This window comes from Aythya ferina, assembly GCF_964211825.1.
Source record: "Aythya ferina genome assembly, chromosome: Z".
In the NCBI taxonomy this organism is placed as follows: Eukaryota; Metazoa; Chordata; class Aves; order Anseriformes; family Anatidae; genus Aythya; species Aythya ferina.
This window is the reverse complement of record NC_140299.1, coordinates 30,021,649-30,049,432: the sequence shown is the minus strand read 5'-3', so window position 1 is coordinate 30,049,432 and position 27,784 is coordinate 30,021,649. Positions and strand designations below refer to the sequence as shown.

Sequence of the window (27,784 nt, the reverse complement as noted above, 5' to 3'; positions counted from 1 at the left end):
AGCCCCTATGATTCTGGGCTTTTGAGTGATTTTGTAATAGGCTGCTTATATTGCCAAAATGCATTTAGTTTTATCTCATGCTTAACATGGTGACTGGCTATATAATACCATAAATACTATAGCAATCAGTCTGCTCAAAGCAACATCTATTTGAGAAAAATAGGCAAGTGAAGTATGTATATACCAGATTTTTGCTGTCTTGTTTGTGAATGGTCACAATTCTTCTCTCACTGGAGCCTTCTTGACTTGCTTGTTTAATGCTGACATCAATGATATCAGGAAAATCACAGTATGTTTGTAAATCCTACAATAAATGGTGGTTATTTAAAGTTAACAACAACATCAACTTCAGCTGAAAAAAAAAAAAACATCTATTTGCAGCATTAGAATTCCTATAGCTCTAAACTTGTAAGCTTAATTAATTAATTAAAACTTAAGAAAGGAGTCGTGTGTTTATAGGACCTTCACTAGAAGCACCAATAAAAATGCACAAAGATCTAGTAACTTTGAAGGGAAATATCCATATTTGCTCCATAAAGTGGAATTTTGTGACAATGCACAATTTTTCTCTCACTTTTTTTTTTTTTTTAAAAAAAAAAAAAGCATCCTGACTGGATAGCCTGTTACATTCCAAAACATCATGGCTTCATTTGCACGGACACAAGCTGCAAAATCTGCTACCTGAGATGGATGTAGAATGGATGGAGAAAGGGTCTAAGAGAAGATTTTCCTCTCAGCCACACTCATCTCTGAGTAGGTAAAAAGGTTCAGGAAGAACCTGTCCTAACCACATGGGAAATCGATGACATTTTCCTTTAATGTCAAGTTCAGGTAGTTTTTGATACTATGATATTCCATATCACTTGTACTGGTCCTTTTGTAAATCACATAAGTCATATCATTGTTTTGTTTTCTGTGGAACTTCAGATGCTAAGAAACTGCCTTAAATAAAGATATATGTATCTATCTAAAATTATTCTTCCAAAGCAAACATTTTATTCAAACCAGAATACCCCATTTATATGGCTGCAAGCATATCCTACTACATAAACAGGTATAATATCTCTACTGAGTCTTACAGCCATGATTATCTGCAGGCATAAATCAGCTCAAATGAATTGAAGTTCCTGAAGCTGTATTAATTTCTCTGTTGGAAATGTGAACTGGCAAAACAAATTTCCTCATAACCTACCCTATGTGTATCATTCAAACCTTCAAAAAAAATTAAATTCCTGTTTCAATTCAACATCTCAATACATTTTCATCAGTACCATTTGCTGAAAGAAGAGTTATGATCACATTTACAGGCAGACTCACTCCTTTACTAAATTTTCACAACCAATTTTATAAATGGCTTCTGTACCAATGAAAATATAGTCAGCCTACATCTTGTCAATAAGTGAGGATGCTAATACTATCAATTATGAAAAATAATTCTGAAGTCTCTATATGAAAAATGATCAATTGAAACACTATTCCGATTAAAGATTTGGTTGCCATGCACAAATGGCATAGTATGCATAAATTCTGTATACACCTACAACCAGAAATTGCAGGAATATGGCATTTATATTAGTTCTTGCCCTCTGAAGCTACATTGCTAGTGCTTACAGGCAAATCAGGAAAGACAGAGGGCTGGCACATGACAGCTTTGAAGGAGGCAACTGGACCTAACATCAATTTGCAAGTATTTTAAGAAAAAGAAACTTATCAAACCTGTGTATGTAATCTTTTTTATTTTATTTTATTTTATTTTTATGTTTTAGGAAAAGGTGGCATTTTTACAGATTATTGTACACCATAAAAATGTCACTTATTTTGCAGTTTGGCCTTGAGTGCTACACATTATGCATCAAAACAGCCTATGTAACAGATGCAATTATTTTGAAAAACTGACATCTGCTTCACTTTGCCTTTAATTTTATCTTTAGAAAACTCCCACACTCTCAAGGTATACAGCTGTGAGTTAGTACCAGCTTCTGGTAAATTTGACAAAAGAATAGTCATGCAGAGAAACCATACACAAAAGAAACAATACAGATAAATAAAAATGCAATGGCATAAGGTTACCACACGTTATTCATCCATTTAGTATATAATTCCTGAACAAAGAGTAAATAGACTCTATAGTCACAGAAATGTCACTTTAAATTTGCTAGCTTAGATACTGGTAGGAGTCAGCTGCAGCAATAAAGAGGTACAGGGAAATTTATTTATTTATTTATGTATTTTGTAGCTCTTAAAACCCAGATTTCAAAGAGAATTTGAAGACACCATGCATTTCGATCTAACTAATTCTAACATAAGCTTATCAGTCTGTCACATTATAAACTGCACAATTATTAAAATAATAAAGTGGATATACCCAAAGCAATTACCTGCTCTGCCAGGGTCTCACAGTCTTTTAGTTTTCCTCTTGAGCACTGAATTCCACCGTTTCCAGTTATTACAATAGTTGCAAAACTCTCCTCTCCAGAAGGATCTCCACCAGGTTCTTTTACTTCAAAAACCTCTGAATAGAAGGCGGACTGAAGGGTTTCCAGATTTATGAGATACTTGAGTTTCAAGTTTCTGGCAGTAGCTTTGCATTGGCCAAACTGTTGTATAAATTTGCGGAACCTGTACCTTATCCTCTTTCGGGTCAAAATGTGGTAGTCTTGGATTTTTGCTCGCACACATTTAGGCAAAAACATTTTGTAGCTGTGAATACATGATCAGCAAAGAAAACCTACTGATTTTACCCATTAAATCCAGCAAAGATGTTTATTTCTGTGTTAAACAAGACAACATGAAAAGACCTTCTCCAATAAATATTAAGACTTGCTTTTTAAACTCTAGGACAACAAAGATCCTTTCTTCAGTCTGTAGTATGTTCTTTCAAATACAGTCCCATCTCTTCTTCCATTTTCCCTTTTTTCCCTCTCAGCTTAGTTTCAACATATATTAAATAATGCATTATTTTCCATAAATCCAGACATGCCTGCTTTAGTCATTACTGAAATTTGAGGCAAGGTAGCAGGAGAAAAGTCCAACATACAGAGTTTCTTTGTTTAGCGTAGAAATTGTAAAGGGAATACTTCACAGGCAGAGGCAAGATTTCCTGGCTGAAACTACATGTGGTAGAATACAATGCTATGGCTGGTTCCTGCTTAAGCTTCTTGTTTTACAGTCCATATTCTATTACAGGGCAAAGGAGTAATTTGATCAAGTCTATCTCATTCTATTTAACTCTTTCTGCTAGTTTTCATGAAAAGACAACCATTGAGCGCTAAGCACAAAGTAGAGATAGAATTAACTGGTGGAAACTGGTTACGTTGATAAATTGAACTGCTAAACTGAAGCAAGTTTAGTAGAGAACTGCTACAGATAGTTAGGAGCCTGATAAAAACAAAAAGACCTAAGAGAGTCTGATTTGTTCAGTATGGAGAAAAGGCTCAAACAGGGTGTTCTAATAATTGTCTCCATATAACAAGTTATGGAGAAGACTGAATTAGACCCTTCTCAGACAAGCATAGTAAAAGGACAAGAGGCAATGTGCAAACAGTATCACAGAGGGGAGACTGATGAGATAACATTAAAATCCTCTTCAGTGAGGGTGATGTACAGCTCAAAGCTGTATATCAGTACCAGAAATATGGTACAATCTCTATCCCTGGACATTTTTAGAACTTTGCAGTATGATGCCCAGAAAAACTTAATCTAACTTTGAATTTGACCCTGATCTGAAGCACACAAAATCCATGTATGGAAAAACAAAGAATGGCTACTGTGATACAAGCTTTCTATTGATTTCAGTAGAAATAATAATGATTCCATAATCATCATTATAAAGTAAATTTATGGAATCATTATGCTAGGCTAAATCAATTCTCAATAGTTGAATATCCTAACACAGATGCTAGTATGTAAAATTATTGTCTTCAGATACCAGGTGTGATACAGTTATGAAGTATGGAGTTACCTGACCGAGTTGTAAATAGCCAGTGGTGTTTGGTCCCTTTCCTTGGCCACTCTCATCATATCCAGAACAGCCATTCCAAGGCATTCTTCCTGTGTTTCATGAGTAACAGGCATCTGTATCCATCCATCCAAAAAATCATCTCGCCACTGAAAAATAAAGATTCAAGTAAGCACTTTAAAATTGTAGACATGCTGTTTAACAATAAATATATATTTATATTTAAAGACAGTACTCTTCTGAATGAACCTTTTTTCCCCCAGAAAATTGCATACATTCATATTGGATATCAGGTACCATCACACTTAGAAACTGTTCTCAAAATATTTCATTTTCAAATCTTGACAATGTCTGTATGTGGAAGATACTGTTACACACTTTATCAGCCCAAAATGAAAAGTCACATTGAAAGAGTTCCACCTAGTAGTGTCAGTTGAATGGAGCTGCACAATCTCACTGCTCTCCCTGCAAGTGCCATTTGACTTCACCTCTCCAAAACCAATGTGACACATACTTTCATTTCCATCTTTAAAAGTAAACTTCAGGCTGTCAAAAGAGCTTGCATAGCTACTATCAGAAGATGTGAAAGGGAGAAAATACTATCGGCTGTTACTAATCTGCATTTGAAAAAAAAATCAAGCAAATCATACCTGTGCAAATAGGTAAGACATGACAAGATCATCAAGAACAGGGCTTTCTGCACCCCGAATAATGCCATACCGATATGCTCTGCTTGTGCCATTGCAATACCAGTGGGGAAAATAAAACCTGTTAAGAAATATTTAAGCTAAGGTCAATAAAAAGATACTTTTTCCCAACACAAAGACATTATTCCATTCATAGATGTGTAATAGTTGGTGCTGGCTGTTTTGGAGGACCAATGTGAAGCCCACCAAGCGAACAGAAGGCTTTGGATCCAGTTCTTGATGTGTAGTACAACATTTAAGCAGGGTGAGAAGCTGAAGTGGTAAGAATGAGGAGATCGGCAAATTTATCTTTACTAATAAGAATACAGAGAATCTTGTGTTACTCTTCCAGTTTCCTTTGAGACAGTTCCTAAAGAAACATTCAGGCTACATTATGCAATTTAAAGAAATAAAAGTCTTTTTCCTAAGGAAAACTGTGACTGTAGCTTTAACAGTCCACATCCAAAAAACAGACCAAATGGAAGTGGTTCTGTTGCACACATTCCCCTGCCTACACAATTATTCTGAATTTCAGAACTCCTACTTACTCTAAATGGGCAAGCATGGAAAAGATGAGATATTTTATTATTAAGAAAAATATTATTTTAATTTTTGATACATTTCATACATAACCGTTTCTTTCTTCAACCTGAAATGACATGTGTATGATTTGTAGACAACTGACAAAATATGTCATTTAGACCTACTCAATCCATTTTTATTCTTTTATCTATCCAAAGTCTCACCAACAATCTGTCTGTAACTTCTGAGAGAAATTATGGTTCAAGTAAATACCTTATTGTAAGGTAAAACCATAGTTTTGTATTAGCATGAAAAGTGCATAATGGTTGCTTTAAATTACCTTATCCGGTACAGTAGGATGAGTCTGGTTGCTTCATCTACATGGAAGATGTGATTTGGGGGATACCAAATTCTCTCTGCTTCACTCATGAGTGCAAACATGTTATGATACACTGGCATGATACCTACACACAGAACAGGGAAGCATACATTTATAAGAAATTGCTTTCATAGAGAATCAACTTTATTCTGAAAAAATAACTTGCAGGTTAAAAGTAGCAGGTAGGTACATGTTCTCCAACTGTTCATTGCACTGCTCTACCACTGTCAGCAGTGTTGCAATGATGACCCCAAAACCTATAGCATTTTTGCTGGTTTATTTTCTCATTCTTCCTTTATATTCTCTGACTGAAGACTGAATTCACTTGTTGTCTCATATTTGTTTTAATTACAGGGCTTTATCTCTACGGCATTTAATACAATGTGTTCTTAGCCTCAGTTTAATTAAGAAGTAACAGCCAACAGCAGTACATTAACTTCTTCCTTACCTTTTCTAAAAACAGATGTAGGTATTGATTTCATTATTTTAGACTGATGAAAAATTAGAAGCCATCATGACTAAAACAACAACCTGCCTTCTATGTTTTAGAAGCTCAGTTAAGAACAAAACCAAACGTACACAAAACTGGAAAATATCCTCCTCCCTTCGCCAAAACAAAACAAAAGCAATACCACCTCAGAATTATTTTAATAAGAACTGAGGCAGAATCTTACTTGATTACACACTATGTAAACTATGTAATTCAGCTGAGCAGCAACCCCTCAGTAGCACAAGAACTATTATTTGGCTTAGGGGCTGCTAGCTGCAGGTACAGTCTAACGTAAAAGACAGATGGTACAGCATTGTAATATGCCATAGCATTGTGCATCCAAGGAATGCCAACGGCATGATTTATAAAACAGGTTAATTGTCTGAGACTTCACACCATTAAGTGAAGAACATCAACAACTGACAACAAAATTTTGAAGACACGGTGATACAAGTCTACAGGTCACATAGTAAAATGAAAATTTGCAAAGAGAAAGTCACAGTAGGTCATAAAGAAAGAACACTGTCTTTCTGTTAAAACTATATACTTTGTGAGAAGAATTCAAAATATTTAAAAGAAGGAATGGATAATGACAAGAATAAATTAAAATGATGTTAAGAGACAAAAGAATTCTGGTGAAACGCTAAGTACTCACAACGCTCTCCTGAAGGCTTAGAATAAAATCACAGAAATTAACACAGAAAAACAAGAGAAAAAAAATCCTTTATGTATTTCTATTCATAAAAACGTCTAAGTGTACGTAACTATTACAGGAGGCAGACCTATATTTCTTTCCTCACGTCTAAAGCACCTGTTAAGACAACTAATCTACCCCACATACAAAACAACCTAAACTTGTACAACAAAAAGTAATTCACTCCTAAAGAACAGCATGTTTAAACTTGTTACAAAATGGGGTATGTCTCTGCAGGGAGCCAGCAACAGGGTTTAGAACAAGACCCCTATTGTGCAGCTGTCAAGAGTAAACTGTTGGAAGTCTACAGGCTAATCATCCAACACTCGTTTAAACTACAGCTCACCAAAACACGCCAGAACCGCAGGTCCTGACACATGACTTTCAGAGAAAAGGAGTCATAGACTTACAGGAAAGTAAAGAAATTGAAAGAATTTTGTAAAGTAATCAAAGAGAAACCAAAACTAAACAAAAACCCCGCAGGAATAACCTCAAACAGATTAGTAATTGAAAGGTTGGCTCTAAATCAGGATGCTACAAATTTAGTGCAGTAAGAAATATTAGATCCATCTGAGATTTGAGAAATACCAAACTAACTTTATTTTGTGGAGCTAAGAATACACCTATCCTATGCAACAAAATGTGGTCCTCACTCAACACATGAAATGGGATTAACCAGATTACATGACAGATCAACTGCCTCTAAAAGCAACAGTAACTGCGTTAGCAGTTCTGAGGCTGTGTGGTGCCTGCACCCCAAATAATCGCAGAACAATTACGGTACAATGCATGTGAATCACCAACCTATTTCAGGATTCTAGCCAAATACTAAATACCACTCAAGAAAGCGATGAATATTTACTTAGTCTCACTAATATATTAAAATGCAAGTGAAATAATAGACTATCAAACTATTAAAATCCCATATAAGCACAAAGTACAAGAAAAAAAAAAAAAAAAAAACACTTCTTAAAATTCAAATGTTAAGGTGCTGTATTTCATCAAATAAACTATGGACAAAAAATAAATAACTAAAAAAAAGCAACAAAACACACACGTAAATGCATCGCCCCCTACTATTTCAATCATGCATTTCAATCCATGATCACATCACTACCATTCTCAAAATAAACTGTTTTCCTAAGCAAAGAACAGGACTTTGGAACTCCTTCTACAAAGCAGAAATGTTGGCATTAACAAAATAACAAAAAAACACTCTTCAATTCCCTCCTATGTAGGAAAACAAAATTGTGCACTCAACCATTCATTATACTTCAGCATCTATAATTCCAGATGGTAACCAGCAGCTTTCACTACCCCTGCCTAATGACACACAGTTCACACGTTTTTCAAGAAAAGGTGTTAATTGTCTTAATCCCCTCCCACCCACCGCTCTTGTTTTCCTCCTTAAGAATTATGCGTCAATGCCAAAATATTGCCATGCTTGAAGAAGTACAATTGTTATACATATAGAGAAAATCCCCTTATTAAGGTCTTGAAAATTGTCCATAAGATGATGATGAAAGCAGAGTGGTCAGAAACTCCCTTTTCATTTAAATTTTACCAGCAGTATTAATTGCAGGGACTTTTCAAGCACCTAATAACTGCAGCATTTCAGTGTTTTCTCTACAATGAAAACCAAAAGGGGTTGGAGGGAGGTGGGGTGTCAACACACTTTTGATGAAGCCTAGACAAGTAAACAATAGTGAACGTTTCTGAGAAATATTTTTTCAATACAAGTAAAATCAGAAAAGGTCATTCACCAGAGGTACTAAAAACCTCCCCTGGATTTCTGCACTGCACTAATCATGTTAACAAATCAAACAATTAATAGTTAGGAGATGCAACAATGACTCAGTAGACATAATAAAGCCAAATTGTTCCCTGTTTTGCATCTCCAGCAAGGGCTATTAAAACAGATTTTCTGGACTGCTGCAAAGGCAAAAACAGGATTGTCTCTTGGCAAAGCATTTTATTTAGTACATAAGGCTAAATAAAAATGCCTCCTCTCTCTATACGGTTTGTCAAGTAGCACCGTGGAAGGCAGTAACACAGTTTTATTCCTTAAACATCTGCCTCAAGCCAAGCCAAGCCAAAACAAAACAGAACAAAAAAAACCACCACACAATGATTTACACAGAGCTCCTTCATTTCCTCTTTGTGCTTTTAGACTTTCATATCCACTTTGGTCATGCTACTGCATTTACATTGGAACAGCCAAAGGAGTAGTGAAATACATATTAGTTATACATCTCCTTTGTTGGCATAAGGTACTCTTTCACCCACACAGCATGATCTCATTTGGGAATTTCTCCCTGCAATGGGAAGAAAAAAAAAAAAAGCTTTAACTCATAAAAAGCCATGACACCACCATACAATGTGGACAACATACTTAGTCCACAGCCAGAAGTGTCTTCTGACAGTGTCAAGCATATTAATAAAGATTTTGTCTGTATATGTCTCACGACATTAGTTGCATGCAGAGTATCATTAAAAAATAACACTCTTTTCAAAGCCCAATACAAACATTAGTCTGCTCTCACATGTAACGGTCAAGTAAACTATCTCAAACTTAGACTTACATATGTCAGAAGGAAAATTCCTTGGCTTTTCTAACATAAATATAGAATCTTACTCTAATTTTTCATACAATCTGGACACTTATCAAACTTTGACATACCATTCAGTGTTGTTATCCCATCAACAAAATCTTTTCTGAATGGTTAATCAATCAAACTCCTTCCCTTTCTTGCCAGAAACAGAAGAATGAGGGTGATGAGGCAGTGGCACAGGCTGCCCAGAGAAGCTGTGGATGCCCCATCCCTGGTGGTGTTCAAGGCCAGGATGGATGGGGATTTGGGCAACCTGGTCTGGTGGGAGGTGTCCCTGCTCATGGCAGGGGGGTTGGAACTGGGTGATTCTTAAGGTCCCGTCCAACCCAAGCCATTCTGTGATTCTAAGAATCATCTGGAGTTTCAACTACTGAATTTCTGCACTGTATTTATAATAAAAAAAAAGTGTCCGGAGAGTTTACCTAAAAACACAACCAATGGGCAGATATGGTCAATGATAAATTTATTCAAAGTCTTTTGATAACTGCTAACTGTCCGTAACGCAGCAACCCAGTCATGACTGTCTAATTGGTTCCCTCTTGGAATTTTAGATGCATTAAGAAGTTAAATCTTTGGGGTTTAATGATCCTAGCAGAAGGGAAAAAAATAAATCAGAAAAAAAGCCCTATCAGAAAAATGATAAAGTGAGATAGGCCCTACAGAAACTGAGGGTTCATATACATTGGGGAAACAAGATACAGCAGAAATGCAGTAAGCTGGAAAAAAAAAATTATGTTCCTTGGCTGATTTTGCCAAAACATTTTTCAGTACACTATATAAAAATTACAGTTACATTCCAAAGGTCCTAGCTCTGCATACTTCACTATTATTTTATTAAGATTTTAGGAGCAAAGATGTATTTGGCTAAAATACATCTTTTAAAGCAATGCTTTGCTTATAGTTTTAACTATATAGCTATTTAAACTGTGATTTACAAACTCACCTGCCTACTGTAACATAAAATATCCTCACTTTTTAACTTTAATTCAGTAACCACACAACTTGGATTACATGCACATAATACACGCATCTTTTTTACTGATACAATTCAGCTGATGGAATGAGTCAACAAAATGTTAGTTTAAAATTTAAAAGAAAACTATTTTCCCATGAAATACTGATCTTGCTCATAAAGTATCATTCTGGTTAATTACAGTGTACAGTCCATAGACTTTTGGAATTATTTTATCTGATGATAAAAACACTAAAATCCATTTACAAGGAACTTGGCAATATCTTATTGAAAATCTCAATTAAGTAATTATACCAATATAGTATGCAAAGCATCCCTATTTCCATATACAAATAAATACTTCTGTGATTCATATTTGAACACTTCAGATGGTCCCAGCAGTCTGTATCTGATCTACCTGTACCACAAAAACATCAGTCCAGTGATAGCTTCAACTACATCTTCTAATCTCTAAAAACAGATTTATAGGTTTTTAACTTACATTTTGAGTGAAACTAACTATAAATGAAGAATACAGTTGTTCTTTAAACCATTCTTCTGTACAATGTCACATTGAGCTTGCCTTAATGCTGTCTCACAACATTTCTGGTGCACTACTACTAGTGTTTGTATGGTCTTGATGGTTGACTTTTTTTTTTTTTTTAATAAACTGAATACAAATACACTAAAACAAATTAAAAGTAATTTCATTTTAGATTGATTTGGAGGAAAGGAGAAAGTGGAAGGGTATAAAACATGACTTATGAAAACAAGTCTCGGATACTGAATCTAGAAAATGAATCTAATACAGCAACGCTATAACCTCTGGAACAATTTCTCTGTCTATCACAGTTTGGGCTGAGACATAATTGATTTTTTTCATAAAGGCTCACACAACACTATGTGTTGGATTTTTAAGAAAGTAGTGGTGATAACACACCGATATTCTAGTTGTCACAGACAATGCTTACACAGAGTCTTTCCTGCTTTTCATGCTGCCGGGCCTGTGAGGAGGCTGGAGGTGCAGCAGGAGCTGGAAGGGACACAGCCAGGACAGCTGGCCCCTGCTGACCACAGGGTTAGTCTATACCATTGTGCTGAAGCCAGGATAAAGAAAGAAGAAGGGGCGGGTGATGGGAGTGATGGTGTCTGTCTTCCCAAGAGTGTCTGTCTTACACGAGACAGAAGGTGTCTGTCTTACACATGATGAGCCTGTCTTTCCTGTCAGTGGTTGGACACCTGCCTGCTGATGGGAAGTACCAAATGAATTCATTGTTTTGCTTTGCTTGCACGTGCAGCTTTTGTTTTGCCTAGTCAACTCTCTGTATCTCAACCCAGGAGTTCTCACACTTTTACATCTCCAATTCTCTTCCCCATCCCACCTGGGGAGGGTGAGCGAGCAGCTGTGTGGTATTTAGCGGCCTGCAGGGTTAAACCACAACACCGTCTTATTTTATTTCCACAGTCAGCTGCTTCCTCTAATATTTTTTTTCTCAGGCTGAGGTCTAAGGCTTGTTTTTGGGGTGGCATTTATAGCTCTTCAACATGGCAGACAACAAACATGCTGGTACCGATGATCCCTGAAAATGACTAATCAATTCACGCTTAAATTCAAGACACTTAATTATTCTTGCATTTCTGGTTAGAAAACTTAATTCTCAGTTTCATATTCTGACGTTTTTTCATGTAAAAATCTGAACAACCTCTGAGAAGCACCTTATTTATTATATTTTTTCCCCGAATTAGAAGTTCTTTCCAAATACAGTGAGGAAAGACTTAGCTTCTACATGCATGGCTTAAACTGGCAAGCAACTATAGAACAATATTTATGCAGACTAATATTTATATAGCCAATACATGCCACATACAACAGATCTAAAGCCAAGTTAGCATAGATTGGAAAACCTTCAATTGTTTGAACTGTGTAAAAGGTACATAATGAGGCTGTCCCTCTGACTGCTGTGCTTGCCTAGATCCAATCTTGCTTGTCACAAGTAACAGCCATACTTTGATGTAACCAGCTCAGCTATCAAGAGATCTAGCAATTGCTCAAATCACGGAGAAAGTTCATTAACATTTACCAAGTTTATTGTATTTCAAACATTCCTACTACCTACCTGAACCACTCTCTTTATTATGAAGTATACTGATTCACAGAAAATTCCTGAAAGAAAAGTCTTGTCAACATAAGCACTATTGGAGTGCATGTGCTTTGCAGACCTACGTGTTTTGCCTCACAAGCATAAAAGCTCCAAGAAAAAAGAGAAAATAATAAGAAGTGGAAGGTTGTGATTTAAGTACTAATGACTATTATGAAAGAGAACAAAAACCTACAGCCATCCTTTTCCAGCAACTCAGAAGGAAATGAAGTTACAAATTCCTCTGAGAAACAGGTTGTGCAATAATGCCATAGTAGCAGCCAGGCAGAAACCACTCTTCAGAAGACTTTCTGGACCTCAGCTCTACAAGGATAAAGCCTCAACACGATAAAACATTTTCATTTGTAGAAATGAGTACAAAAGCATTACCAATGCAGTTTACAAACTCTGTTGAAGAATAATGGACCAATAGATAAAAAGTTAAGAACTGCTTAGTAAGGAATACTACTCATACAAGATAATTTTTAAGAGTCAACTACAAAAGGATACATTTAGGAGCTAGGAACCATTCATACAAAACAGGAGCAAGTACCCCAAAATGCTAGAAGCTTTTAGACACATTGATGAGGTCTGAGAAATCTTCCTGAATTAACAGGAATTAGTTTTTATGTCTCTATGTTTGTGATATGAGTGAGAAAAATATTGCATATGGCCTGGTCTGAACATTTTATTGGGAAATTGGAGATGGTGTGGAAGACAGACAAAAACGAAAACAGTTAATACGTTCAAGTTAAGGAAATCTATCAAAAAAACTTTAGCAAAAAGAAGATCTAAAGGTAATCTGATGGTGGTAATGTAAGTACCTCATGCTACAGATATTGGTGACAGGGAAAGGCTGAGAAAAACACAACTAGAACAAACATCTGACAATTAAGCAAGGCAAATTCAAACCTGAGAAAAGCGAAGAAAAAAAAGTGGGCAGACGAGCAATAACAGTAGAAACAGCTAGTCAAACTACCAAGGTAATTACTATTCCAGTGAATTCAGACTAGGCTGGGAGCTTTTCTGGAAGGTGAGAGTTTTAATTAACTCATTCATCAGGAAAGATAGAAAGATTTGTGATGTCTTTTTATTCTCCCAAGACAAAAACAAAAACAACACACACACAAAAAAAAATAAAAAAAAATAAAAAAAAAACACAAAACAAACAACAAAAAACAAAACCACACCATCACAGTACAGGAAGCACAGGAAGCAAGGTACCTAATGTCATGGATGTTGATGCAGTATATTCCTTCAAGACCATGGTATTTTGAAGATACTAAGTTTGACAGACAAAAGACCCCATTGATTTAATATTCTGGCAAGTTAGCACATGAAGATCAAAGCTAAAGAAGCATTTTTTCTCACAAGTATCTAGTAAAATTGTTCTCCAGTTCACTCCCTCAGCAATGCCTCATCACTACACCAGTATTTATTTTCACAAAAATATTTACCTACCTAATGTAAAATCAATTCCATCCTAACACTCCGAAAGCGAAGAACCTTCACATGCACACACATGCAGCACCAGCTTTACACACTTTTAGATGTTGTACCTGAGGGTCTGACATGCAACAGAGGTAAAACTGAAGCCCAAAAAACATCGTCATCAATGCTAAGCAATGTATTCTTACTGCAGAACTCAACAACAATAGGGAAGTCTGAGGGCATGTTTTCCAAAGTGGGGAAGACTATTTATTTATTTATTTATTTATTTATTTATTTTTCTTTTAGTGGAGGAAAGATACTATAGCAGCCTGGGGAGACACTGAAAGATACCTGGAAGATACTGATCCAAGATACCATCAAAAAGATGCTTCAATTTCCAGAACACTCTCAGGTCTATCTGTCATTAAAGCAGCAGAATCTCACACTGCAACTAAAACTTTGCAAATCTTTAAATGCCATACTACCTCATCATGGCTGTCCCAAAATGAATCCCAGGCAGTGCTTTTGCCAAAATCACTAAAACGTGCCTATCTGCATAAATCTCTTGGGCTTATAAAGATATCACAAGAACAACAACACTACAGACTCAGATCCTCAGATCTTAGTCCGACTCCATCACGTCTAAACAATTCTAAGGAGCAGTGGGGCTTAAATCCAGAAGAAGCTTTATGAAAACTACCACATGCAAACAAATCACCCACTCACAGCACACAACTCAGGCAGTACAAGACATTCAACAGCACAGGAAAAACAATCAGACCCCTGCCAAAAAAAAAAAAAAAAACAAACCACACACACACACAAAAAAAAAACAGTAAAAACATGCTTAAATACAGTACAGCAATCAAAAGACAAAACCACCAAAGTATAAGACACTAAGAGACAACAAAATGTACAGAGACAGCAGCTTGTGACTCACTGGAAACGAAATATTTGAAATTAAGATCCTTTCTTTTAAATTCACTTACACCTGCAACACAGCACTTGTGAAGCTAAAAGACAAATCCAGCCTCATACCACTGAGAGCCCATAAAAGATGACTCTGTGTGCATGTGTATGTGTGCGCACATGTGGATGACAAAGAATTGTTTTAATATCTGGACTTTTTTGAGATTTATTTTCTTCTTCCCAAATTGCCCAAATTCACAGATTTAACCTACTTTTGTAACGAAAGATAAATGCCTGTACCAAATGCATGTTTGAATTATCTTACTACAGGTCTTAGCATCTGTTCGTGGTAAAGGTATTAACTATATATAGAATTTTTATTTATTTTTCAAGTTTATTGCTGTTATATGTACTTCATTTCATAAACAATTAGGAAAAAATCACAAGGAGCCATGTTATACTAATGGAACAGTTTTCATCTAAAAAGCGATTCAAGCATTTATAGCAAATTATACTTAACTGTCAGAATTGACCTCTTTTGCAGGGTTGCATCAGAATGTAATTCGATAGATTTCCAACTCCCACTGTGATTTAACTATCCAAGCAATATCTCAGCTCAGAGAAAACTTTTAGGTAAAGGATAATATACCTTCAAATTATTTGGAAAAAAAAAAAAAAAAAAGATGGCAGTGACCTGATGATAACCTGATAACCTCTGCTTCACAACCCTTCCAACAGCAAGACTTTCACAGCCTTGTGCTAATTACTTCTGATATTGATTACTTCTCAAACATCAGAGGGATTAGCATTTCAATCAAAACACCACCATTTTGATGAGCTCTGGATTATTAAAAATGCTCTTGCATCAAGTTGAATTTCAGTTTCTCATTAGGAAAATTATTGTGTATATACTTACCACAGGCTTTACAGGCAACAGTGCAAATCTCTTCTGCAATATATTCTCCAGCTGGAAATTGAAGATAGTCTCCTCCTGTCTTCCCAGGAGAATGATAAAGGTACACTTGAAGCAATGGTTCTGTCTGCTTGGGTGCACTGGTATTCCCAAGGATGTCACCATTCTGGTGGACGGTAGAAGTTGCTGTGCCTTCCATATTTGTCATTGTAAGACAGGCCATTGTTTGTTCTCGTTCTTCTCAGAGCATTTCCCTAAAAGAAACATAAAGAGTACTCCTTGACCAACTGTATTTGGTTTTGCTTGTCATATGCCTATCTAATGATGGTACCTTTCTGACACATGGAAAACATTGATACCTACTGCTGAGGACAAAAGACAAGTTTAGAAGGTTTACTTAGAACTGAGCTTCACTTTGATTTTCTAGATAGCCCTAATTCTGAAAAATTATATATAAGTCAGTTTATAAAGGCTTACTTTTATGATAACTGTGTAACAAGTAGCTACCACCTAAAATTCATAACTTAATATTTTTAAATGTGGAATAAGTATAAACAAGCCACCAGTTACAAAGAGTAGATTTTTAAAATGTTACTGTTAACTTAAAAAAGTCTATTGCCAGATGGGTGTTGCATTCCTAAGGTGCAATTTACAACAGCTTTTGTTTATATTGAACTATGTTGCTTTATCATAAAAGAACTGTTTGGAGATTTTTTTTTTTTCTCAAAACTACAATTACTGAGGAAAGGATGAGTGTATGATTATACATTTATGTAGGTTAAAGATGACTTGTTCTATGGGAAAGGATCATAGCTAAGTAGAAAAAAGGCTTAACATCATAAAGGAAAAAAGGATTAGCTTCATGAACTATGTGCTAGATAAATATATTCAATTACATATACAGGAGAAGAAAATTACGCTATCTTAACGGTAATTAAAACAAACGCTAATCCAACACCATCATCAACAGAACAATACATCATTTAAATTCCCAGATTGAAGCAACACAAAAATCCAGTATATCACAGAAATATAAATCTGAATTTCTAGGTGCAAGTGTCATTAAATACATTATTTGGGCCCTGATCCACTAGGCCTCAGCCACAGAGTCAGACACCATAAAATGAAAATACTTCAGTTTTCAAGTAGCAAAGATTGCACAGAGGTAAGAACTAAGTGTTCAGTGAAGTTCTAGAAATTCATGTTTCATTGAAGAAAATAACCATGACCTCACTAGAAACATTGTCATGCTTATAAGATAGCTCACTACTTCTGTCAGCAATATGGAAGAGAATAATCTTTGTGTTCTAGCATTCACTTATATAAATCTTTCACACCTTTAATCTCTAGTGCAAGCCTTCTCTAATTACCAAGATTTGTTTCTGAAATACTCTAATATTAATGATCTGCTGAATTCAAACCTTCACCTAAAATGGCAGATACTTTTATCTTGGTCATTTGGTATTGCTTTTCTCTGACACTCAATGTAAATATTGCTATCATCTCCCCAATCTTAGCAGGGCTAACTGAAAAGGTGACCAATTTGAAAATACTCAGACATGCTTGTGTCTAGCTCTCCTTCATAAAGCTTGTATCTTTATAAACATATATGCCAATTCAAAAAACCTCACGATTCCTTGTTATTACATATTTATGTTTAACCCCCCCCCCCCCCCCCCCCCACACACACACACAAGGGAACATTCTTGAATCCTATCTAAGAACGGGAAATCAAGTATCAACAACGTGCAGTAAAAAATTCAGAGTAAATACTGGAACAGACTACCCTATTTTCCTCTTTTCTTTTTTGCACTAATGTCAAAGCTTCCAGGAGACAACAGTATTTTGAGATTTTTCACCTGCAATCCATTTCTGTCACCACTTCAATTTAATCATCTTTAAGTTCAAACTTTGTCTTTTATGTCAAAGCACACATGAAATAGGTGAAAGTAAAATATCCCTGAAACATCATTTTCTTCACTGAAAAATAGAAAACATGTTTTCTTGGCCTTTGTCCTATACGTCTAAGTAAAATGGTTCTAAGAAATTCAAGAGAGCTTCTCATTGAAACAGATGGTCACCACTCACAGGTGGTGTGAAAGAGCTCACCATTAACAAAATTGCTTTTGCTTTTATTTCTTAACAGACAAGACTCCAATTGGACACACTTTTCTCCCTTCTTTGTTCCATCCACAGATCACTGCTTTAGTGCAGCAGGAAGACTAAACATTGCAAAAAAAAAAAATGCATTAACTTCCACAACTGTCAGAACCAAGGGCCATGTTTTAAATATTTCCACACAGACAGAAATTAGAGAGTAAAAATACTGGGATACATTAATCTACCTGTTTGCACAACATAACCAAGTATCACTTTCTGGAGTAACACAAAACAAATTTGTTATCATACTGTAATTTAAGAAGAACTTCTGTGTTTATGTAAAGAATTTCAACATTCCTGTGGCAGCAAAGAAGATTTAATATACCCACAGTGGGACATTTGTAGGTACATTATTCATAGTACCCACAGAGGTATTTGTGTATTGCACAAAGTCCACACATATCTATCTGAACATTTATGTCCAACATGTAATTAGAACTCAGTGAAAGTCAAAAATGGCCTGTCCATCTATTTATACACATAGAAAAAATGTTTACCAAAATCTTCATGGTATATGAACATCTTAATTGGGAGATCAAAGCTGCTAACTATAAAACATCTGATTCTGGAACTGAGGAACAATGAAATTGATCCAATATTTATATTTCTAATCTTGATAATATTACAAATCTGAATTTTTAAAGGAGTAGATTAATTATTCCTTATGTTACTCAAACAACAATCACCATTATCTACAATACAATGCAATGTGTTTATATGCAATTCTCTATTTCTCTCTGTACCTTCAAATGCACCTAAACATTTAGGTGAACATTTATTTTAGCTGCCACACTGGCCTGTACTAATTCATATAGTTCTTTTAACTTCAACCAGGAAAAATGTAATTAATGCAGCATTCACAGCTCAATTCAGAATATCACTGTTTTTCTTCTCACAGACAATTTCACTTATGGAGTCCACTAATTTTTCTAAATTTAAACTCTCCTCTTGAAAATAATGCCCTCCTCCCTTTCAGTTTATGTCTTTTTGGTTTTGTGGGTTTCTAGGGAAACCTCCAGGGCCACTATCTGAAGCCATACCATTTCAAACATACACCTCCGAGGATTCAAAATCAGAGCACTCTCACTACAGATGACTCCCCTGACTGTTAATTACCTTTTATCACTTGAGAAAGCTCTGTATGAAACATAAGAGTGATGAAACCCTTTAAATGAGAACATCACAAGTCACCCACTTGCTGTCGGTATCCACAGGTGGTCAGACAAAGCAGGCACACAAACTGTTGTAGAACATAACGTATCTGCAATAGAAACATACTTAACATTAAAAAAAGGTTAATGGCTGTGAGCAATACATAATACGTCATTACTTCAGAATTCACACCAGTGTTATGTTTCAGACAGTGATCCACTCCTATCTCGTTTGCCTGAATTCTTACTGTCTTCTTCACCAATATCTTTTCAAAAACAGATTTTTGGTTCTGATAGACCTTGCTCCTCAGTCCCCTCAGTCCCGTCGAGAACTTCCGATACAACATGGACACTTGACTTAAAATACAATTCTTTTTTTTTTGTTGTTGTTGTTGTTGTTGCAATCATGTTTTTTCCCTTTCTGTAAATACAGCATCAGTTGAAGAAAACTGATAACAACATTACATAAGGAAGAGAAATGAAAAGTAAGAAGAAAATGACATGGCATGTTTACATCAGGTAGTAATACTCCCTTTAGTGAAAACAATTCTAGCTAAAAACTGACAACAGCCTCTCCTTTAAATGCATGTGGAAGCTAACACCAAGTGTCTTGAAGAAGGGAGGACATGGGCACATCTGCTGCTGCTCTCTGCATATTTCCGTGGTCATAAGACCTACATAAGATCCTACAAACATAGAAAAGGGCCAGATAGAGAAGCAAGAACAGATTTAAAAACTGAATGGGGGGCAAAGGAGGCAGACGGATGACAATGGAAGTTCAAAGGGGATAGAATTCAGAAATGCAGAATATGAAAACTCTTCCAGTTTTAGATTTGGTGACTTCAGACAGAAGTTTCCTGGACAGGAGCAAAGAGAAGGAAATGAACATCATTTCCTCAGCACCATTTGCTATGCCTCCCGAGTATCATCAACACCCTGAGAAATGGAACCATCTCAGCGAGCAGTAAACTCATCTTCTGTCTCCACCGAAGTCAGACTGTTCTGGAAATGGTTACTGTTTCTCTCCTTGCAGTACAGGCTTTAGGCATAAGCAGTTATGCCTTGTCTGGGCAGATGCACATTTTGTATGTACCTCCAGGGATGCTCCTTCAAATGCTGTCTAGTCAGCCAATTAAGATCTGATCCAAAGTCCAGTAGAGTCAATGTGAGTTTTCCAGAGGAAGCTGTCTGGGGACTGGGCACAGTCTTTCACTAACCTTTTGAGCATGTGTTTCTTGCATGCTGATCTGACAGCCCCAGCTTCCAATGAAGCACAGGACCACTACCTGCTCAAGCAGGCTTCAGACCTAGGGGTATTCTAAACTGCTTCTGTTTTAAAAGTACTGCTCCATGTTCATAACTGCTCTGCGTCCATCTCTCCCAGCCTGGCTTTTGACTCTGAGCAACACCACATCAAGATTTACCTGACTGTAGTTAACTGTGAACTTTTCCCACAAACTTCGGATCAGTTGCACAATGTGATCAACTATGAGAGAGCTGCCAATTGAGGTGATGGAACAAACCAGGTTGAGCTGAAAACTCAAGCCACTTCCACTCTCTAGCCAGCATTGCCCAGTAGAACAAGGGTTGCAGCATTTGAGCAAGCTTGGTAACACTGCCGCTTGCATTTCAAATGCTACAATTGAATAAAGGAGCCTAATATCAAGTCTCTCCTACTTCATATGACAAACAGAAAAATCACTGCTTGCTTGTGAAAGAACAACTCACAGCTCTGGACAAAAAGCACTGAAATTTAGGGAGTCAAAGCTGAACAAGCTCATGGTGGCTTATCGTAACATCTCGAACTCTTGCTCAGAAGAATGAGAGTCAATCCCTTCTTCCCCACATGCCTGCAGACATACCTATTTACAAGATCTGCATCAAGACCTCATAAAACTACCCAGTTTACACACTTTCTGCCTCAGTAACTCTTGTCTGACACAACTTGTTCTTTTAGCAGCAGAATTGCAAAGGATGTTGCCTACATTCCTGGTCGCGCCAACCTGAGAGTGCACCATCTCACCAGCAATCTACCTCTCTCATTTCCTCTTTTCTTCCAGTTTGTTTAAGTTTATACCAGTCCACATTTATGGCAGCTGCAAGGACTTAAATGCCCTAATGCAGAACAAATTTCAGAATCTAATGAAACTATCAAAACACATTCGTCCATCATCTTCCAGTTGTCAGTACTTGCCAAGAATACAGTACAGAATTTAATATGCAGTAGAAACCTTACAGCCTGAGAGGTCACTTCTCAGCAGGCTTTCAGAACTCCCATGAACGCAATTAGTGTTTATTGTACCTGTGCCACTGTGCTCCTTGAATACTCAATTTACAAGCAACTAAGGAGACAGATTATAATAGCATTTTCTATTATACTACATTTCTAAGGCCTTCAAGACATAGGTTGCCTCCCAACAACTCAAGATGTTTATTGCTAGTAGAGCAGGACATCCTGTGCAAACTTTAAAATACAAAAAAACAAACAAACAAACAAACAAAAAAAAAACAACACACTTTCCACCTGCTTATACACACATCCTTCTTTCAAGAAATTTGAAAGAACTCTATAAACATTAGTCACTAATGCCCTCCCAAGTAATGGTAAGAGTCACAAAAAAAATGTAACAGATCTCCCATTAGTATATACCAATACATACTAATACTATTAGTATATACTAATATATATTAATGGGAGAACATCATTAGTAAGTTCTAATCAGTATTGCGGATCTTATTACAAGATATAAAATAAATTCTACCTTTGAAAATAAGATTGGAGTAAGACAAAAAGTCGGTTTCCAAAATCTGATTGCTTTGTTCGGCTTGTTTGGTTTACACATAAAAATTATAGTTAATATTTATATTCAGAGTATCTTTACAGTTGAGTTTGAACATAAAAACAAATGGTGCACACAAGTAGACCTTCTCATGGCATGTGTCCAGCGTGGCCTGTTACACTATGAAAATTTTAACATCTTAAAAACAATAACAGCAGTATTCATCTTGTGCATACAACACACAGTATGCAGCAGTCCTTGCACGTCTGGTGTGATTTGCTTTCTTGAAGGTTTTTTGGGGAGTGGGGTAGGCAGACAGTGGTCAGAAAAGTATACTAAATTCAAGGACCATTGTTTAACTGGTATTGAAATGTATCTTCAAACTGTCACTATGTGCACAAGTTCCATTAGTCCTTAAAGGCCTGACAAAAGATTCTTAAGTTTTTCTTCTGTCAGAACATGGTCATACATCAGCTAGTATTTCACAAAAAAATCACAGCAACAGATTCCTATCTTTCCACTACATGTGTTCATGGAAAAAAAAAAAAAGTTAAAAAAAATCTTCTCACTAACTTTATCAAACTCACAGTATTCAGCAATACCTTCAAAAATACTTCAGCAACCTAGAAAATCTGAGAACTTCTACCATTGCTTAGACAACAAATGCTATGTTTCCACAGAAAATTAATTACTGCTTTAATTGTATAATATTCTAGAGTAAGAAAACTCTGCTTTCCTTTCCAAGGAATGGTGTTGCAACTTTTAAAATAGCTCTTACAAAAATATAAAATGTTACCTTAAAACATATTTAACAACATTCTGTAGGGAAAGACCGTCTTCAGTTATCATCGCCTTTTTCTCATATGCTTTACTTATTTGGGGGATCTAAAGCCACTACAGGGTAAAGCCACTACCACAAAGAAAACAACTGCTCATAGAAGAAATCACTGCAAAAAGTTAAGCAATTCCAAAGGATTTTTTCCTGTTTCATCAGCTGTATGTTAATATCACACAAATATTTTTGATACATCAGAATCTGAATGCGTTTGGTAACAAGCAGATACAGAGGGAAGATGACATCTCTAACATACCAATAACAAAACATATGCTATAAAACCCAGCGAAGCAAAGATAACATTTGCTTACAGTTTTCATTTGGCAAACCACTGCCTGTATCAGCAATTCAGCAAGAGTCCATGAACTTTTGCACAAGGAAAGAATAATGATCCTGGCCTGATCTGCCTCTACGACACAGGGACTAGCCAGACAGAAGCTGCTAGCATGATGATTTTAATCTTTTTCTTCTGATTAGAAATAAAACCTGGGATTTTTAAGTTCTTCACAACATAATGAAGCCCTTGCTCTAGGTTTTCATATAAATAAAACCTACCTACAGGTGCTGTATGAATAGCAGAATGAAAAACACATCCCAGAAGCCTGGGCATCACAGTAACCTGCCAAGGAGGTGGGTTGCCAGAAAAGTGATCAAATCAAAGGCAACAGCTCTGCTTAGGTTCCATCAGAACCCTGGCAAAAGTTGGTCTGTATCTGCAAAACATTTCAGTTTCACCATGCTGATAAATTTCAGCAAAAGACTATTTCATCAGAAAATTTCCAAGCAATTCAAATGGTTGCCCAACTGTTTTGGCAAAGATTGTCTCCTGAGACAGTGGCATCTGAGGATCTTTAGTCCATTCAGAGTCACCATTATCTGCACAGCTTTACATGCAAAGCAGATGTGGGAGCAGTAACCACAATAGGTCAGACAGACCTTTCACATGAGGTATGTGAAAAATGTCATCAATTTCACATGATTCCCTTACACATCTCTCTCAAATTCTTATAAAGTGATGCAATAAGAGCTGACAACAGCATGAACTAGGACAGAATAGAGCAGGTCAGTCTGTACGTATGTGCTTGCAACTGAAGTGGAGGAAAAAAAGATTTCCAGAACGCCCTCATTGTGTGATGGTTTTTTTTTCTTGCAAACATAGCCTACCAGACCTGGAGACTGAAGTGGTATTTCCACAACTATGCCACATTGTGCAAGACTTTATGTTCCATGAGCTATACTGAAAACTGAACTCTATTTAATAGATCATGAATATAAGGGTTAATTAGGAGAGTACAGAGCTTCCTTAATAGATTCTTCAATTTATTTCCAAAAGATATATATAAGAAAGGAATTGCCAATGTTCCTGTGTACCTGGAACAACTTAACTCAAGGTAGAAAGTATTTTTGAAGGTTGCTAGTTGGTAGTCTCATTCTGCCTGGTGGCTTTTGGTTACAAAGTGTTGAACCACTTTCCTACATCAAACAGTCAAAGTACCAGCTTCTGCGTAAAAACACATACTAATGAATTACCAAGAAATTAGGAAGTAATAAAGGTAAAAAAAAAAAAAAAAAAAAAAATTTCAAAGTGGGAAAAAAATACTCTGACTCACCACTGAAACAGAAAGAAGTATTTTTCTATTAAAAGGCGTTATTGTCAAAAACACTGTTTAGGGGGAAAAACCCATCAACCAGCTCTGGAGCACACAGATGACAGTTATAGCTATATTCACAGGTTAAAATAAACACTGAAAGTGCAAACAAAAGCAAAAAGTACAACAACAGCAGCAGCAAAGTCATCTGTCAAACTGCGTGGATTTCTCAAACACTGCAGGGTTCCTGGTATGGCCACACCAGGCAGTGAGGAGGCGATGCTGGAAGACACTTTTGAAGAAGGCAAGTTAACCTTCTCCAAAATGCAACTGCCAGTGTCACAACTGAAGAAGAATTTTGTCAAAACACGAACTAACAGTTGTTGCTACAGCACCACGCTGCCAAAGAATAGCATCAACAGTTACAGAACAGATGCCAGTTCAGCAGATGCTGTCAAGAACCAAGAAAGCAGCACTACGCTATCAGAAGCCATGCACATTTCATGCTGCAGTCAGACAACACTGGCCATACCACGAAGGAAAAGGTCTCAAAACTGTCACTCTTCTCTCAGCCTCCAAACACCCGTCCCTGTCCTGTGGCAGGCAGGGATTTCTCAGGTAAGGAAATGCCTGCTCTCAACAGCTTAACCACGGAAGAAACAAAACAGCCAAGACCCACCACTTGCTGTAGTTTGGTATTTCTGAAGAGCGACAGAAACTAGATGATGTTCTTTAACTCCTCCTGCTACGGGAGTGCTCTGGAGCTCCAGGTTTACAAAAAAAGGTATCTTCTAGGCATAGCACAGCACAACAGCTTCATCAATCAGAGTTACATCCTGACAGAAAGCACAACGTCCTCTTCCTTCACTGAAGATAAAGTGTTTCTCATGACAAACATTTCTGTGAGGAAAACTAGTCATTAACTCTTTCCAGATACCATTGATGATGATCAGGATAAATTGCCCAGCTTGCGGTTCAGAAGGCTTTTCCCAAGACCTGGATTTTAAAAAGTTGAAGTCTTTGGGCCTTTCCTTCTGAATTCTGTCATCTCCCTTTTCTTGTCTTCTTATCTCACTTCCCCAGTTTGGCAACTTCCCTCCTCAGAGGTTAGTAAAACTACTGCTTCTGAAGTAACTGTCATATGTGTTTACATGGTGTGCAGAAATTCATGAGGGTTGAGGAGCTAGAACTTCTTCCTGTGAAGGAGGAGCAGAAGACTATGCGGGGTGGTGGGTAGAAGCACTGCTAGACTCTTACAGTCAAGTAGGAAGCATGCAGAAAAAGGATGAAACAAAAAGTAAAGATGTAAAGTGTCAAAACAAAGCTTAAAGACCTTCCTTCTCTCCCATGAGTTAAGCCACTTAATTTTCTTTAGCTGTTTATTCTCTTCCAACAAATCTAGTACTGTTAAAAAAAATGGGAAAAAATGAATAAAGTACAGAAAGATCTTGATTCTGGCCAAGCATCAGAATAGTCTAAGAAAAAGTGTTAATCAGACCTCAAAGATGGATTACAGAGGTTTGCAGTCACCTTAAGCGTAGTGAGAAGCTGTATCACAGAACTGTATCGCTATGCCTCTGTTATACTGTCCGAGATGAATTGCTGGCTCCAGGTTCAACGACCAGGGTATCATAACTGAGACTACTCCTCTGGCACACTTCTGAACCTCTACCTCTAGACACTAGAAGTATACTTTTACACTTTACCATATGGGGTAAAGTATCATGGAGAATATCAACACAATCCCAGCCACCTTTTCTGCCTACAAAAAGAGAAAATGAGATCAAACACATTCTTCACAAAATTGTGTTTACAAAACATTCCCTCCTGCTGCTCCCATGTCTGTGTGTTCTACGGTTTCTTTCTTCTTCCCGTTTTCGTAACTGGACAAAAGCAGAGGGAAAAGTGGTCTTGGACAAGAACATTGCATAATATGCTGCTGCCTGATAAACATGCCTGACCTTGTCTTCTCTAATATTTTTCAGTGAAAAATGGGGGGAGGGAAAGACTAGTAAATCTGAGATGGCATTGTCAAAAATATGAAAACATCTGGGTGAATGAAGTTACCCCTTACTTTTACAACAGCTGAAGAGAACCTGAAAACATGTGCTTCACCAAATTAGCCCTTTGCAGGAATAACTGTCAGAATGTAAACAGGATAACATTTAAGTCAGAGTGAATCAGCAATCTCCACAGAACAGCCAAGAGCAATAGATTCGCACCTTCATCTTCAGCCTACCCTGCTTTTTCAGCTTCCTTTAATTGCCTCAGTTAAGAAATCATACATGAATAGACCAGACCTGTTGCAAATTTCACGCATGAATTCCCTCCTAAGTGTTTTTTTAAGGACTTTTAAAAAGTCCTTAAAATTTTTAGACAAAATAAAATGATTTACAATGACATACCAGCTAAACTAACTAGAAACACTATTTTTATTTACAAGTGTTTAATTTTGCATTGTATGAATTTAGATTTTCTACAAAGTAAATTCAATCTAGATAAGTTGCTGTACATTCGGATTTAAGATTTCTTTGGTATTGCAATGCCAACTGAAAACCTAGTGAAGACTAACAATTAGCACTGAACCACCTAATTAGAAACCTGCCCACAAAAACAAACAAACGAAAAACACAGAACACTTTCCTCCTTGTCCCCCAACTTAGACCCTCAACAGATGCAATATGGCTAAAAATGTGCACTGTGCACAAAGCAGATCACATATTCAAGTCCTTATGGAATCAGGGCTTGGTTACCTAAGGAGACGCAATTAAAGACAAAGACCCTCTAAGACATCCAGGCTGCAATCTTGTGAGACAATGACAAAGGAACAGCTGAAAAAAAAGTGATCTCTGTAAATGGAAGTTTAATACTAATACTCCAAAACCCAAATCCATGTAAACGGATTCGAAAGCCTAAGAAATAGTGATTTAGAGTTCAATTACCACATCTATAAGAAAATAACAGAAAATGTTATATATAAGCATTATAATATGTTAAAAAAAAGAATATGTTCTTTTTTAAAAAAAAAAAACATATTTTAATGGTTTATGTTGTTGAACAGTTTATGATAGCAATGTTGACATTTTATCTTTATAATTCAGGAAAATGTACTGGCATGATAGTTTACTTAATGCTTCTTTAATCACCAATGGTCTGAGACCTCTCCACTTGTTCCCTATCTGAAATACCAGCCAGCTTCTGCAAAGATACAGCACTACATGCTTTGCCAAGATCACGTTATCTCTACAAACACAGATTGTCAGAAAAAAAATGGAAGCAAAAAAAAAAAAACACAGCAGGACTCTGAAAGTAAATAAAGGTTCGTCATAAAATACACCATTAGTGTAGACTGCAAAACTCTGATGAAAACGATCAACTTGTTTAAAATGAAGGGCAAAAATAGAAGTCTAATTAAGGCAACCATATTTTCCCATTGCAACATTTAAAATACCCTGTGTTCTCTTGTAAATTAAAAAAACATCTGACTTTTCCTTTTGCACTGGAGAAGAAACAAATGCTCATCATATTCATCTAGTATTTACAGAGCTGTTTTGAATAAGATTATTCCAATTTGTTTGCTTTAAG

General features: G+C 36.5%; 1 protein-coding gene across 13 annotated transcripts in view; it reads right to left on the bottom strand.

The window, feature by feature from the left end:
* JAK2 (Janus kinase 2) overlaps positions 1–27,784 on the bottom strand; it is a 90,756-nt gene that overhangs the window by 31,687 nt on the left and 31,285 nt on the right. For 6 of the 13 annotated variants that reach the window (XM_084504006.1, XM_084504011.1, XM_084504009.1 and 3 more), the window contains 7 exons: positions 18,961–19,105; positions 15,688–15,938; positions 5,507–5,630; positions 4,609–4,726; positions 3,962–4,107; positions 2,379–2,700; positions 185–304 (listed from right to left, as the gene is read on the bottom strand). In XM_084504006.1, the coding sequence (XP_084360132.1) occupies positions 185–304; positions 2,379–2,700; positions 3,962–4,107; positions 4,609–4,726; positions 5,507–5,630; positions 15,688–15,907 (1,050 nt within the window). In that variant the 5' untranslated portion in view covers positions 15,908–15,938; positions 18,961–19,105. Of the gene's footprint in view, positions 1–184; positions 305–2,378; positions 2,729–3,961; positions 4,108–4,608; positions 4,727–5,506; positions 5,631–8,865; positions 8,885–15,687; positions 15,939–17,793; positions 17,907–18,960; positions 19,106–24,878; positions 25,396–25,729; positions 26,133–27,784 lie in introns of those variants that run through there. The other 7 variants (XM_084504001.1, XM_084504002.1, XM_084504010.1 and 4 more) reach the window with 6 other exon arrangements.